Here is a 16,758-nt window from a genome sequence, read left to right on the forward strand (position 1 = left end):
GTATAGAAAGTCACGTCACCCAAACCAATACCCTTCCCGTTTTAATGTATATATATATATATATATATATATATATATAGATATAAATATATAGATGAACTGAATATTAGCTGAACTTGATGGCTGTGCTAAAGCAGGTGTAACCAATAATAACGCCTCACAACCCCTAACACAACCATGAGAGACAGCTAATCCGGACTCAACTTGTATTGTACATATCAAGCTTTTTTGCTATACCTAGCGAAACAGTGAAGGATCTCATTTTGATGGACGCCAAAATTTTCTTTTCTATTTCTCTACTTTTGTGATAACGACACTGAAATATGTTCGCACCATTTAAGTGAAATCTTTTACAAGCAAAACCGCATCACTCATGGCACTACCGTTCGCCGTACGCAATTGGTCAATTGGCTGAAAATGTTTCAAATGGCTCTATTGAATAGGTAGGTGTCGGTTTTTGGTTCTTTATTTTTTTGGATGAAGTGTAGATTAATATTCTCTATTTATCGGGTAGAAGGCATGTAAAAAGACAAAAATACTCTTCAAGTTTTAAATAAGCAAGAGAACCAGTGCTTCATGCAAAGAAGCTACACCCAAATGGTTGCCGAAGAAGAGGGATTTTTAATCTGCCATCATTGTACTCCTTTTTTCAGTCATTTAATCCACAACAAAAAGGGGTTTTAGACCGCCATTCTAATTAGAGAAAACGAGCAATTCTTATTTTCATCAGGGAAGACAATTAAGATAAAATGGTCTCAAAAATATTAAATTTTAAAAAAATTTTAAGTCACAAATATTATATGATACAGATAACTAAATTGACAGTTTTCTGGAATTCAAATACTACGTGTACTAATATGCAATTTACCCTTGTTTTTACTTGAAACTTGGCAAAGGAGTTCCACAGTTCCAAAAGACTATCATCGCAGATCAGATGTGAAAGCTCCCGGCAGGGCTTCCTTCAGCAGCAGTTAGAGCTTAAAAAAAAAATTGTAGACCAATAATGCAAACTAGTTCCTTTCTTTTAGTACATAAAAGTAGTAGAATACTTGACACTTTAATTTCCAGAACAAGGTTTGGAGTCTGTATGGATTCACCATACCCCAATAGTATAGATTCTTTAACTCGGAAGGTTTGGCAGATGTCTAACTGGTTTTAGTAACAGTACAAATGGCCTTGAAGATAGCTTAGTTGCCAAACCCATCTGATACACTTTACACTTTTACAGAAACCTTAGAATTAGATGCATCTCTTACAGGTCGCCATGCAATCTGCCTTGCTAATCACCAGCTGGTTGAGTTTCCAAAGCAATGGTTGAATTGTTGAAATACCTTCAAAGAGTGCACAAAATCAATTTGGATCTGAGCATAGAAAACCCTTTAAGATCACCTGCCACGTTGACTGGCAGGAGAGGATCGACCTCTCTCACTGCCAAGATCATCATCTCCTATGTCACTCCCATCCAAACAGAGGGCATTGTTATTGACACTCTGCTCGGAACTGGCATTACTGCTTGTGGCTAGAGGCGAGTCCGAAACACTAACTGCCCTTGCTGGCCCTGATCTCACACTATACATAGAGGAAGCTGGGATATTTGTCATCAACGGGCGTAAACTACCTGGAATGCTTCTCCGTATATCCTGTTCAAGAGAAAATACAGAACTTAGTTACTCGATTGAACTGCCAAGTCGGCAATCACACTTTAATTATTTTATCTGACAAAGGCTCTAAAATTTAACACCAATTGAATTGGCTACATCTTTCAGATGATGTGGGAGACTTGCATGATTAGATCATGGTGACCATATCAAAACTATTTATGAAAAAATATGTAATTGAGACTACCAAATGGTGACCTACAACCACCCACAGGTCCCACAAATAAAAACAAATGTCTCATTCTAGAAGTTCTTTAACACAGATTCAAAGAAAAAAAGCTACAGCTTTCTAAGTTGAACAGGAAAATTATAAAAAAGGCATTTATCAATGTTGGTCACAGCTTTTTGGGGTCCTGGGAAGTGTGGACTGGATAAAGATGTAACATTTGGCTTCTTTTCCATAAAGTGGCTGCTCTGAGACTTGAAATTGAATTCTCATGCTTGTCAGCCCAAGATTTTACCATTATACCAAGCAATAGCTACTGACCAGGAAAATTATATAGTACGAAAATATTCTGAAATGTAAAAATTCAGCCGATATCCAGTTCGGACTAGGTAAAAGGCCTATATTCTGCAGTTGATATGGGTAACTGAGCAGTTCAAAGAATTTTTTTTTGAGTATACTATTAATGTAAATTGGAAAAAATACTTGGAACGTATAAGACCATAGTTATTTTTTTTTCCCCACAAAGGAAAAGGTACTGGATGAAAAGGAAAGGGATCACATACCATATGCCTCAGAGCCATATCCAATGATTTCTTTGAAAGTGTTCTTCCAAAGCCCGAGCTATCTGGGGATGATGTGGACTTCCCTCCCAAATTATGTGTAGACCGGTCATCTTGCCTTGGGGGTGCCAGTTTTCGCATGTTTATTACCCTTTCAACCATCTTAGTTCCAATAAGAACAGGGCTGATATTATCACCACCATTGGAATGTGATCGACTCATTGCAGGAACAGAGCTCCCACTGCTATGGATGCTACCATTAGGAGCCCGCCCTCTTGAAGGAGAGCATGATTGCCGTCTAGGTCTTCCATGAGAACCAGGCTCAACAGAAGAGGATCGAGAACTGGGTGCTCCAGGCCTACCCCTAGAGGCTGAAAGTGGCCTTTCCGGCATTGATGTCCTTAAATTTGGAGGAGCATCAAGTGAGAAACCAGGCATCTCAGATGGCTTCCAAGGTCTGGATTTTACTGTTGGTGAACTGCCACGTGATGGCACCGGATTTCGTACTGTTGTTGGGCCTGACTTGGTCACTGAAGAAGACCGGCCAGGAGGAGCAGAGACAGTAGGTACACTTGATGGAGTTGATGGTCGACGTGTTGGTGTTGCTGATCTTGATGTAGTCTTGGGTGCTGGAATTGAGGATCTGGATGTTGGAGTTGAAGACCTAGCAGTAGCTCGTGAAGGAGTTGACGATCTTGCAGGAGCTGCTGGAGCTGCAGGCTTGGAAGCAGGCAATGTGGCCCGTGAAGTAGGTGTGGAAGGTCTAGAGGGTTTTGTTTTAGTGGATAATGTTGGTCGTCCAGTTGGTGTTGCAGGCCTAGATGCAATTGAACCTGGTCCTCCTGATGATGAGGGCCTGCGAGTGCCTGTGATGGAAGAGTTCAACCCAGGGGACAATGTTGATGACCTAGATGTTAAATTGCTCCTTGGAGCAGGTTCTATTTGTGGATTTGCCAGCTGTAGGAAAAGAATATAATTAAAGAAATGGTCATTTCCTAAGGCTGAATATGAGATGTTTTGAACATTCAAAGAAATGTAGTAGTAATTAGAACATTATAAGGATTTTTCTGAACAAAAGAATAAAATTCCATCACTGTAACAAAATGCAACAATGCTACCAAGGAAATGCCATAAATTGCAACAGAATCACAGGTAAATAAGAGGTAGCACAAGCCCCATAATCAAATAGGCTTATAAAAAATAATACTGAAATATATTGTAAATTACACTCCAACTTTCCATACTGAATGTTTTATTTCTTCCCTGCACATTCATTATATGCATGGTTTTGCAACTTACAGGTTACAGCCTTAGAGGCCAGAATCAAGGCTGTCAAATTGCAAGCTGGGAAATAGAAATGAAAAAAAAACTGGGCAATAGACTAGTTTGATTGAGCACCTAGAGAACTGCTCAAACACTGAGACAATCACCAGTAATGCCAAATTATGTATAAACTGATAATTTGTTTAGAATATTTTAATCAAAACGAAATAGGCATATAGAATTATATGGAATAAAAACAATATTCCATTCTATATTTCAAAATATGAAGTTACAGCATCATTAAATTATTAATAGTATATAAGTACTCATTTAGGTCATTCATTGCCTAACCCTGCCGAGCTATCTATCCACCTTGGCAAGCAGTTTGCATAATACTGTGCAGAGTTGTGATTTCTCAAGACCATAAGCATTATGTAGGGCCCGTTTGGCAAGTCTTTTTGAGAAGATCTTCTCGTAACTCTGACAGTCAATAGACGCACTGAGCTTTTGACATAAGATCTGGGCAGCCCGAAGACCGTTTGGCAGACGCGCGTCTTTCCGTGCATCGTTTCGGGTCTTTCCGTGCAAGATTAAAACGTGAAAGACACGGGTAGCTTCATTTGGAGCTTCCCGAAATCAGCCCAAAATGGGCTTCGCGCATCTTTTCAGCGCCACGTCTTTTGGCAGCTAGATCTTCCGTGTGCCAAACGGGAATAGACCGATTTTCGGTCTTCCCGGCTTGTAAACAGCCGAAAGACTGCACAAAAAGACGTGCCAAACGGCGCTGTATTGATTGCTATGATTTCTAGAGATGCATAATTTGAATTTCATCCCAACCATGTGGTACAAAACAGCATGGAGTAAATTAGCAGCAGATCTGATATTGCACCTCGATAGATTAAGATTAAGCAATCTTTCCTACCCTAGACTTTAGTGAAGTTGGCCGAGCTTTGGGAGTTCCAATCTGAGTCATCTGACTCATAATGGTTTTCTGAGAGTCCATCTCCAATGATGGGAAAAGAGGAGTACCAGGTGGAGTAAGAAGCCTGAAAAAAGAAGAGAATTCAACAAATATCAAAATCAATAGGCATAACCTTTCTATCCACATTAAAACAAACTCAAAACAAGAACCTATCAATCCAATAGGCATCAACAGAAGTTGGAACCTAAAATGCATTTCATATTTACATGAGATCTTAGATAATCCCAATAGCCCCTTGATCATAAGAAACTGTAATGAAGCAAAATTTTAAAAGAAATCTGCATTTCCTGGTGAACATGAAATGAACATGAAAATCATTGTGACAACCCCACAAGGTAGAAAAAATAAATAAATATGATAATATGTCCCTCACTGTAGAAAAAAGGTCCTCCATATCCCAGAATTAGCAACAGTACCTGCAACCAAATTCCACTCCCTAGAAATCCATCTTATCTCTCATGCTAGCTAAGATTACCAAATATCATTTAGGAGATACATTTGTTGGATTATTGCAGGATAGTTGAGAATCAACTCCTGACATGCTTCAGCATTGGAAATGAGCATTCTTATGGTAATGGTTGGCTTATTGACAGGATTGCCTTCCCATTTTCTCACTAGATGGTGCTAGGAATTTCAGAGGGTTCTTTTGCCACATATTAATAATGTGATATTGAAGAAATTCTCCTATACCAGATATGCAAATCAGGGTAATGCCAAAGCAATAAGAAATTGGAGCTGAATCCTTAATGATGGATAAAGACTAAAAGTAGAAACTCTTCGATTATATTAAGAAAACCCGATGCCAGGAACTCAAGACCAAACTAGAACTGACCGAAGATTCTGTGGCGAAACCCTGCCTTAGTTCCAACAAGGTTATATCAATAGACCATGGGGTGATCAAGGCAATGCTCTCCAACAAGGTTATATCAATAAACCTGATGCCAGGGACTCAACCTATCATAAGGCCCACAGTGCTCGGTAGTTATTTGAGGCTGAAAGAAAAATCTGCAATACGATTTCCTAACCATTAATGATAGGTTGACAGGTTATGGATTCCAAGACTTCTAAAGATTAGACCATTGCTCTTGAAATAAAGCATGGCTTATGGAAGGAATCATTTTCTTCTTTTTTTTTTCTCTTTTTTTTTTGTTTTAATTAGTAGCTCATGGAAGGAATCTTATTCAATCACATAATCAAGGATGCTAATAAAATGTCCAGGTCACTGGGAAAAGAACTTCACAATCTACTGTGGGATATTTCCTTGAATCTTAATACTTTGTTTGTTTGTAACCGATCTTTTTTCTTTCAATAAAATTTTTCTTTTTACCTTTCAACAAAAAATTTCCTTGAAACATACCCCATAATTGTGTAAATACCATTTTGATGCATAAAGACCTATAACTCACCCGTATATGACCAAATAGTCATCTTGGGATAGGAACATTCAAGTTAGATCATCAAGATACACGGATACAAACAAGAGTGTCATATTACTGTGCTTGCATTGTTAATGGAAGTAATAGTTGAAGTTTGAACCATAAGAAACAGAATCCTCTGTGAACTTCAAATAGCTAAGGTGAGTGATGTCAAGTCTGCACTCTATCTATCAAACACACAAATGCTATTAAAAATTCAATATTACGCAAGTTCAAGAAATGTTTGCATATTACCAATCATAATCATTTTTATCGTTGTCCGAATTCAGGAAATCATCAGCACCAGTCTTTCGGGCAGGTGTAGATGACACAATCTTGAATATGGGAGAACTGCCAGTCTTAGATCCTGCAGAAGCCAAAAAAGAAAAAAAAAAAAAAAGAAAAAGAAAAAACATTTGAGCTAGAACCAAGAGGACCGAAAACAGAAGAGTTTCATTGGTCTGAAACTCAGTTGAAGAGGCTCGCTCCATGGGCTTATTATCAAAGATAACTAAACGAGTATCCTAGAATTCAACCATAAAGAATACAATATTCACAGGAGCTAATCGTTATGTTTCTGATAGCATGGAAATTTATTCAGAGATTTTAGCGAAACCGTGAGATAAAAAAACTTGAATTTACAAGAACGGGCCATAGCTTTTAACGGATCAACTGAAAGCTCGAAACAGGATACACTATTCATTAATCAATTAATAGCAAGTTAAAGCACAAAATCTTCAACTCCTCGATTAGAACATAGGACATCTAGACTTCTAGAGCCACCAAGGAACAGGACAAAGTTGTACCTAGAGGAGCGTCAAATTCTTCGGTGTTCTGAAGCAGAAGAAGATTGTTCCGTTCCTTCTCGCGCTTCCGCATCTCGAGAAATAAAGCGAGCTCCTCATCCTTCTCCTTCATCACAGTCCCGAGACTCCTCCCGTGTTGTCTCTGCTGTACGGACGCCTGCATTTGCGATTCCTGAGCCCGAAAGCTGCGATTCATAACCAAAGTTCCAAAAACGAGCCTCAGCGAAAGAAACGAGTAAAAGAGAGAAACCTCCCACCTAAAACCTAGCTTCTCATCCACTCCTCCGAACAAAACCGCCTCCACCCGAAACGGAAAACCCTCAAATTTCGTAAAACGCCAAAACAAGAGCAACAGATCTTAAATCTAGCTTCAAAACTGTAAACAGCAACATAGAAACTTGCAGGGAACGAAACGGCATTTCGCGTTGTCTTAACAATCAAATCTATCTCTGCCTTCCGATCTCTGCCGAGTTTACACTTGCCCTACCACGTCAGTCCCCGCGCCGTTCGATTTCTTAAGGAAACCATTCGCACGAACCAACCGCCATTTTTGCAGAAACAAAGCTCAGAGAGACAGAGAGATCTGAAACAGAGCTTGAGGTCTTTTACAGATCAAATGCGATAAAAGTTAAAACAAAAGTGAATAGATTTTGTATTATTTGCTTTTTGTCGCTTGGAGAGTGGGATGAAAACCATGCGAGATTACATGGAGGGAACAAAGCAAGAACAGGAGCCCGTTTTGTTTTTGATTTCCTTTGACAGGACAGGACGACAGGAGCAGGACGCAGCAACAGGAAGCAGGAGCAGCGCTCCCTCCCTCTCTCTCTCTCTCTGGTATGTGTTTCTCTTTCACTTGAAGTTGAAGCTGATGGCTGAAGCCTACGTTTTCAGATTTTTAAAATAGAAATAGAATACAAAGCTGAATTTTATAGTCTAAACACCCGCCATTGTGAGGTTAATCACGAAAACACCCTTCCTCTTTTGAACAAAGATGATGGATGGATCCGTGATTCCGACTTTCCGAGTCGAGTCAACTCGGTGGGACCACAGCGTGTTGGGACCCACAAATCAATCAATCACAATGAATCGTCGTCGTCGCCTTGACAGGTTGATCTCAACTGTCGAATTAAGTTCTTAATGTGGGACACTGGGACTAAAGTGCAGGGCCTTCACATGATCTGCATAGCTCGTAGCTCATACTTAGCAGTAGCAGATGTGGACGGCGCAAAGGATGATCACGTGTTCACAATTTCAACCTGTATCCGCTTATACATTTACTGCACAGTTGAATTTTCCACGTGGCAAAAACAACCATTTTTTAATGAAAATGACGTGTCTCTATTCATGTAACAAGAGTCTTTCGCCTAGGTCTGACCCGATGGACACGACGGGGTCAGTTTCGGTTATTAGGGTCGGGACCGATTCTAACCTATCCTGAACCAATTCAGACCTAACTTGAATATATATAGCAGATTTATTATCCTGTCCCGACCCTTTGACGGTCCTACCAAGTACCAACCCAAAGGCCATACTGGAATATTGGATTGGATTGCCTAACGTCTCAATCCTAACCCAACCCAACCCAACCCAAAGGCCAAAGTAATTCAATCTTTAACCCAATGTAACCTGACTTTTTTTCTGGATCAGGTTTAGGCTAACCGGCCCAAGTTGGATTCCTATCGGAAGTTGGTATCTATTGAGGCATGAGCATGGTATAAGTAGATTCTAATCGGACGTCCAAGAATATGCCTTTTGAATTCTTGGGTTTGGTGAACGAGCAATACAAGCAATACATTGTACATGTAAGGAGGTTATGCTAGAGGATGGTTTAAACTTTAATAACATCTCTATTGTTGTTTATCCAACAAAAATCAATAAAAAAGTGATTGATGCAAAATAACACCAGTACATGCATTTATCTTACCCGGGAAGTAGTAATCGGATAAACATATTCCCAAAAAAGAAAAAAAAAAAAAAAGCAAAACAAAACCGTATGCCCTATTAGTTTATCAAAAGGTTATGTTTTATAATTTTTTTTCAAGTGAGAAAATTACTTATTCACGAAAGAGATGAAATGAAAAAATATAAAACAGTTCGTCAACAGGACCAAATGAGAAAATCATTTTCCAGTCGATCAGCTTCTCCTCTCCTATTTCTCGAAAAATGAACTGGACCCAAGTAAATAATTCAAACATGATCCAATTGCCTCACCTTTAGTCCTACGTGGTCAAAGGCATAGCCCCTATTTTGGAGAATTCATTGGCCATGTTCTTTCTAACAAAAAAAGTCGTGATTCGTGAAGCTTTGTATAATGTGCCAACCTTCTTTTGTCCCAAATTTTTATGGGTAGCCTATTCAAAGGATGACTATCAAATGAACTATTCTAATATGCCACATGGCAATGATTTGGGGTCCAAGCCAGATGAACCATTCCATTAATTTCATGAATCAAAATGGACAAATTAGGTGGGTTGGGTTTGACCCATGAAGTATTATTATATATTTTCATCTGTTTAATTTTGGGATGCGCATAAAAATATTTTAATGGTTTACTTACAAGCAACACTGCCAACACACTTCCAGGAAAAAAACGACCATTTTGAAAATAGTTGAAGCCTCTTTGTTTATAATTTGGATTCATTACTTTTTAAAACTAATAGCTCACCAAAAAATGGTATTAGATGAACTAAATTTGAACCGAGCTTAAGTGCTAAACTGAACTAAATCCATCTTAATTTAAATTAAACTAACATAGCTCTAGTAATTCTACTAATAGCTAGCTGTCTAATTCCAATTCATTTGCATGTATTTGCTGCCAGAGTCGACTTCTCCATGTGGCAACAAGCCCTGGGGCCCACGTCGCTCTTTAGTCTTCACCCAATTCATTAGGAGAAATGTCAGCTTCACAGACTGAGAGGCCACATTTGGCCTCTAAAATGAGCCACGTTTAAAGTTGGTCGTCTACATTGAAGTAGGTGTGTAGGTGGGATAGACTAGGGACTAGGATAGATTGACCGGTTGACACTATCTTCCCCCATCTAAAAAATGGACCACTATATACAGCAGAGTGATGTATAGAGGGACCCTACCTTCTTCTAGTTGCACAAGTATGCTGGGTCATATAAAGGTAATCGTTTTAAGAGACCAATTATCCAATGATCTGTGCTTAACATCCTCACAACAATATAATAATATGTAATAAATAATACAAAATAACATATTAGTAAAAGAACATATGCATTTGTATGTAATACCAATAATAATAATAATGGTAGTAGTAGTAAGTTTAATGTTTAAACCTATTAAAAGGATCTAAGGTTGTGTTTGTATAGGTTTTATTATCTTGTCCTTTTTTTAACTTTTTCTTTCAAACCAAACACAATCTAAGTCTCGGTATATGGTGTTTTAGTGACCTTGAAAATTAGCGATGATTAAATTAATTGGAATCTATTTCAATATGTTTGTTACGCTCATGAAACACTGGATTAGCAGTTATGTGGAATGCTATCGTGTTGTCACAGTATAGCTTCATGGGTTGTGGATGAGAGAGACCAAATTAGAGAAGAGTTGTTTCGGCCACAACAGTTCATTGGTGGCAACTACCATTGCATGATACTTAGCTTCGGCAGAAGAGCGTGCCACTGTTGCTTGCTTCTTACTCTTCCATGACAAAGGAGAGTGTCCTAGAGTTGTGAGATAGCCAGTGACGGATTTCCGAGTGGTTGGGCAACCAGCCCAATCCGAGACAGTAAACTCGCAATTGGATATCACAATTAGCTGGAAGTAGTACTCCTTGCTCAAGTGTAGCATTTAAGTATCGAAGTACATGCATTGCAGCATCTAAATGTTATTGTCTAGGATCACTCATAAACTAACTTAGAATGTGAACTGAATAAGTGAGTTTTAGTCTCGTGATAGTGAGATAGAGAAGACGACCCACAAGTCACTTGTATTGATCAGGTTGAACAATTGGCAAGCCAGATTCATGTCCCAAGTGGTGTTGTTGCGCAATGGGAAACATACTGGGTTTGAAACCTGAAATGCCTGCATCCTTAAGAATGTCAAGGGTATATTTCCGTTGACTGAGAAAAATGTCAGAAGAAGACTGAGAGATTTCAATTCCAAGAAAATATCAAAGGAGTCTAAGGTCCTTAATTGGAAAGCACTATCGTAGGTAGTCCTTGAGAGCAAAAATATGAGCTGGGTCATTTATGGCAATCACCAAGTCATCAACATATGCAAGTACAACAAGAATGATGCCTGATTGTACTGAAGTAAAAAGGGTATTATCAGCAACTGATTGCTTGAAACCCTATTAGTGAAGAGCATGAGCTAGAGTTTCAAACCAATTGCATGAGGCTTGCTTGAGGCCATAAATGGATCTATTCAAGCGGCATACACACTGATCCTTAGGAGGCAGAAGTCCAGTTGGAGGAACCATGTAGATTTCTTCATGGAGAGTGGCATGGAGGAACGCATTGTCCATATCCATCTAATGTAGTTCTCAATTTCGGGTTGCAACTAGAGCTAAGAGGTAGTGTACTGTTATGATCTTAGCAACTGTGGCATACGTCTCTGTATAATCAATGCCTTCAGTTTGAGTGTAGCCTTTTGCTTCCAAGCAGGCTTTGTAACACTCAACGGTACCATTAGACTTAACTTTGTAGATCCAACAACACCCAATGGGAGTCTTTCCCGGTGGTAAGTCAGTCAATGTCCAGGTATAGGTGTGCTGAAGTACAACTAGTTTGGCTAACATAGCTTGCTTCCAACAGTCATGTTCGCTCGCTTCATCATAACAAGGCTCAATTTGTGTAGAGGGGATTTGATCAATGACAGTGAACACAGTATTTTCGCTTCCATTTATGGCCATTCTTGTCGTTGATGGAAGAGGATTCAAATCAAGAACCAAGAAGAGGGCTGGAATTAAGAATCAGAGGTTTCTGTGAGAGCCTGGTGCTCTGATACCATGTAATTTGGTAACAGGACAAATGGCAAAGAAAAAATCGTTTCTCTTTCATTAAACTTATCAAATATATACACATTTATTATAAGGAGCTAAGGAGGCTGACGCAAACATTCACCATAACAGATTCATAACAAACTCCATGGCAAGTGTAAATCTCATTGCAACTTGCTTCAACCGGTATTCTCCTAATAGAAACCACAAACTAATTAAACAAAAAAATTAATAAATGTCAGATATTTTTTTGGGTAAATTTCTTAAACTACCCTTATGGTTTAGTGAATTGACTAAGTGTACCCTTATTGTTTGAAAATTGACTAACACTACCCCTAGTGTTTCTAACAATTGACTAATACTTTCCTTATCGTCAGTGTCCATTCAGGTTAAAAAGATTATTTTGCCCATCATTCTTCTTTAAATTTTCAAAATGAAACTTTTAACACCTTTCTAATATTGCCAGTTTTATCTCCACACTGAAAATCTCTCAGTAAATTTTATATGATTGATCAGTACAAAAAAAAAATCATTAGAATAATTTTTGATCAACAAAAAAATGATGAACCAGAAGCAAAAACACAAGCAGATTAGGTATCTATTACTCTGTTTGAGTTTGGGGCTGGTTTCAGTCCTTCTGGTTCAATCAGATGATGATAACATGTATATAGATGGAACTACTGGCTTTAGATATGTTTTTCCGGGATGGCATTTGAAAGTGTCATTGACAACGGTAGAGCCAGTAGCTTCAGATTGCTGAAGTCTAAACCAATGAAAGCCACCCACTGATGGCATATGCAGTGGGGTGGAATATTCTAGTTCATGCCTAATTGCTCCGCCAATTCAGGTGATTGGGAAAGCCAAGTACATTTCTCTAAGAGTTCGGTGACCCCTCATTTTTGAGTGCTCCGACTTTTTCGATTAGGGCTCGAATCGAGAAAACGTCAACGACCTCTGTGTACAGTGTTAAAGGCCATCAACGAGCATCCTCTACTCTGTTGCCATCTAGGATCAGGGATAACCCCTTAGTTCGATGCCAAAGTATCCGCCGACGAGCCATATACTGAACTAGCTAAGATTGAGTGGGACCCGTCAATGAAACGATGACGAATGGTGATAAACCCCTTAGTTCGCGACGATTTCTTCTAAGCCCATGAAGAAATCGTCGTTTATCCGCTGACGAGCCAGATACTAAGCCAACTACAATGAAACAAGACAAATCGCTGATGATTGGTGATAAACAACGATTGGCGGGTCCCGTGATTGGTGATAAACCCCTTAGTTCGACGCTTCTAAGCTCATGAAGAAATCGCCGATTATTCGTCGATGAGCCAGATACTAAGCCAACTACAATGAAACAAGACAAATTGCCGCACTTTGCCCGTTCACCGTTCACTTTGGTGAAGGTTTCACCGTTCAGCGTTCACTTAGAATGTCTGAGAATTGAAAACAATTGAGGGAAAGAGAGGGATGAATAAAATGGTTGTCGCCGAGCCAGAGAGAGGGTGAAGGGCAACACCTAGACTCTTTGAAGCTACTCGTTGTTGAGCAAGATGCCTGGACCCCTTTTTTTCCTCCCTCTTTTCTTTGAGGCTTGGTGTTTGTTGGAAGCGCCTGTTCGTTCCTTCGTTTTTTATCATCTTTTTTTATTTGTTTTTTCTTTTTCTTTTTCTTTTTTTCACGCTTCACCTGGGGATAAGAGAGAGAAATATGAGCAACATTGGGGTGAATTGATGTAGACAGAGGTTAAAGGGTTTTTTAGGAATGGAGGTGGGAAGTGTATTTTTAGAATTTTGATAAATGTATTAGTCACATGATATCATATGTAACGAAAAGCTAACGGATATTAACGGTAAGGATAAACTTAATCAATTGTCAAAAACAATATGTGTAGCATTAGTCAATTTTAAAACAGTAAGAATACATTTAATCAATTAGCTAAACTACAAGTATGATTTAAAAAAGTTACCCTATTTTTTTATAGTTTTTAATAATCTTTTAAAAAAATTAAGACTTCATTTTTATGGTCGAAATCAAAATCAGAATTAGATTAACGGTGATCTATTTCTTCTAGATTCTCATTCTCGAGAGAGAGAGAGGGAATGACCATTCCTCCAATAATAGAAATGAAAATACGATTTCACCCAATCAAAAGAGTTGAACTCTGTTCCCACGGAACCGGACGGACCCTAATTGTTATGGATAGATAATTCCCATTAATTTATAGGAATCATGCAGTGGCAATTTTGTAGATTTATAGAAAACAAAGATATTTTGTTAGTTCTTATTGAAAAAGACCCAAAAATAAAGCATTTCAATCCCCGCACATGGTCGGGCCTCGACTCTCCGCTAGAAAACGCCAGAGGCTGGTATTCTGATAAAGCGACAGTTCCCCGCCGATTCCAAATTAAACTTCACAAGGCTTTATGTGATGGGAACCCCCCAACTCGTCGAAATGACCAGAATACCCAGCCCTAATGGACCCTCGTATAACCTTCATCAGGTGGCTAGGATCATCTGATAACGGGAATATGATGGAACACGGATGTTGGAAGGGGTCCACAGATGGATGGATAAGATCATCAGGATGAAAGAATACAAGATGAATGGTCTGAATCACGATTGGGTTGTCTTTATTTGTTGGAAAGCGGACGAATTCATCATAAATACGGGGGCCATCTACATGTCGGAGTGAACTACGATAAAAGGGGTAGAAGGGAAAGGATGGTGTCGTCATCAATCGATTTCCTTTTGTGTGAAACTGGATTCGTTGGCCCCCACAATCTCATCGACCCGGAGGCCGAACCGTTTTTGCCTCCGGGTCAAGGGTCACCGCTTCGACCGTCCGAGTTGAACGGTTCAGGCTGTGACATCATAATTAAAAATATTAAAAAAGAGAAAATATATATGTAAACATATAACATATTTATACATATATAAGAGCGTATATATGTGTCTAAATGCAACAAAAAAACCAATTGGAATAACAAAAAAATGCCTAAGATTTACAAAAAGAATATTTATAAATAGAGAAAAAATTCATGAAAAAAGCAAAAGAAATTACAGAAAATTATCAGTAATCATCTTGAAAAATGACATTTTCAGAATATGAAACCAATTTAGGAATATCATTCTCAAAAAACCATAACAGAATCTCAAATGAGAAAATAAGAGATAACAGAAATTTTTTTTTTTTAAATAAAAGTTTTCCCTTTTCAAACTTCAAACTTGAAGCTCCGATCATTCAAAGCAAAAAGGATTGCCGATTTGTAGGCTTGCAGCCGTTAAATGATTAAATCAATAAGAGGATAACAGAAAATTTGGAAAAAAAATATATAGATTAGAATGAAAGGCTACTGTTTGAATGTAAATCACAGCAGATTAGAATTAGAATCTGAGAGTTGAGTATTAAAAATTAAAAAAAAAAAACAAAAACAAAAATGAAAGTATAAGTTAAAGCTTGCTCGACGAAAAGGCTAAAACAACACTGAATGTAAATCATAGCAAAACTCCAAATCCAATTGCAGGTTGCCGGAGATAATCACTGTAGTTTTCTATGCCAAATCTCTCATTCAACGATGGTGGGGTTCTCTTCTTCTGAAAGACAGAAACTCCTCTTCCGTTTCTTTTCAGTAAAACCCTCCAGAACTCCAAATCTGATTGCAAGTTGCCGGAGATAATCACTGTAGTTTCCGACGCTAAATTTCTCATTCAAAGATGGTGGGATCTCTGTTCTCTTCTTCTAAAAACAGAAAATTCTCCTTTGTTTCTTCTCAGCAAAACCCTAAAATGAAAAAAGAAAGTAAAAGAAGGTTATGGCCAGGCAAAGGGTAGGATACATCCGGCATTTTCAAAAATTTTAAACCTAACCATCACCCACTAATCGAGGCGTCTGGGTCCACAGTTTGTTGACTTGATCAACAGTTTTTCATTAAAAAACGGATTTTAATGAAACCGAAACCGGAAATGTGGCTGGGTGAAGTTCGGACGATTCGACCATCCGAATCAATAATGGGTTAAAAATATCAGAAAGGTAGGGACAGACTTAATGCAAATTTCTGATTCTCACTACAAAGTTATAAAGATTTGAAAGGTCCAAAAATTACATTCTATGCACTTTCATAAATTCCCACCAATTCCGATCTAGCACCTATCCCAAATCCTAAATGTACTCGATCATTCTCCCTGTTCACTAAAAATTATTCACTATCAAGCCTTATTGGCCTGGACCTGTGGGCTCGTGACGGTGTAGTGTGCATTGCTAATGTGTTAACTTGGAAACTGGACTAACACAATAAAACCTACGTGGAGGCGAGATTCCGTACATCGTTTAACGAACCAAAATAATTTTGGGAAGCAATAGGAGAACCGCTAGACTGTGTCTGTGACTGTATGTCCATAAATAGTTAGCGTCGATTACTTAGCTACGTGTGAGGTTCAGTTATAACGTAGGGTGGTCACGATCCAAGTTTTCATGATTTATTCGAGTTTGGTTTGTGAAAATTTTGATTTGGTTTAGTTTAAATTGAGCTTCAAGTCGAGTATAGGTTCATTTGTTAATTGAGTGAGCTCGAGTCTAATAAAAATCAGTTTGTGAGACTTGTGAGCCTAATAGAATTAAGATTCAAAATATCGATACGATACACTCCATATCAAGCATTACGTATCTATCTTTTGCCAAATTTTGAATGGGCCTGATCTAAAGCTTGAGCCCAAAGCTATATAAATATTAAAGCAGGCCAACCTGAATTGCACTCTACTTGAGTTCTAACTTCTAAGCGTAAGCCTCTTCTTAAAATCCCCTTGGTTTTGATGGATGACAATAAATATCCCTATTCCCCTTGGTAGGGGTGTTACTGAAAAATCGAAAAATCAAATCAGAAAATGCGGTTAATCGAACCGATCAATTCGATTTCGTTTTGGTATTTTTGAAAAATCGAAAGACTGA

At 38.5% G+C, this 16,758-nt stretch overlaps 1 protein-coding gene across 3 annotated transcripts; it reads right to left on the bottom strand.

The window, feature by feature from the left end:
* Positions 1 to 1,018: 1,018 nt before the first annotated feature.
* Positions 1,019 to 7,731, bottom strand: LOC104601249 (uncharacterized). 3 transcript variants are annotated; one of them, XM_010264530.2, is made up of 6 exons: positions 7,108 to 7,721; positions 6,851 to 7,007; positions 6,300 to 6,411; positions 4,570 to 4,693; positions 2,388 to 3,341; positions 1,019 to 1,640 (listed from the first exon to the last, which is right to left on the bottom strand). In XM_010264530.2, exons 2-6 carry the CDS (start codon positions 6,960 to 6,962, stop codon positions 1,386 to 1,388), a joined length of 1,557 nt encoding a protein of 518 aa, XP_010262832.1. In that variant the 5' UTR covers positions 6,963 to 7,007; positions 7,108 to 7,721; the 3' UTR covers positions 1,019 to 1,385. The 3 variants fall into 3 exon arrangements, with proteins under 3 accessions (XP_010262832.1, XP_010262831.1, XP_010262830.1); XM_010264529.2 differs by having other exon boundaries at positions 6,851 to 7,022; positions 7,108 to 7,720; XM_010264528.2 differs by having other exon boundaries at positions 6,851 to 7,731.
* Between the last annotated feature and the right edge of the window lie 9,027 nt (positions 7,732 to 16,758).

The sequence above is a fragment of the Nelumbo nucifera genome, chromosome 2 (genome assembly GCF_055504915.1).
Source record: "Nelumbo nucifera cultivar China Antique chromosome 2, China Antique-T2T, whole genome shotgun sequence".
Taxonomy (NCBI): domain Eukaryota; kingdom Viridiplantae; phylum Streptophyta; class Magnoliopsida; order Proteales; family Nelumbonaceae; genus Nelumbo; species Nelumbo nucifera.

What these genes read in the sequence shown, in the direction of transcription:
- LOC104601249 (XM_010264528.2), bottom strand. Translation starts at nt 7,046, where the DNA reads ATGAATCGCAGCTTTCGGGCTCAGGAATCGCAAATGCAGGCGTCCGTA. An exon ending in AGAATTTGACGCTCCTCTAG is followed by an intron (nt 6,412 to 6,850) that starts GTACAACTTTGT and finishes TGGCTTCTGCAG; the next exon opens with GATCTAAGACTGGCAGTTCT. An exon ending in CAACTTCACTAAAGTCTAGG is followed by an intron (nt 3,342 to 4,569) that starts GTAGGAAAGATT and finishes CTTTTCCTACAG; the next exon opens with CTGGCAAATCCACAAATAGA.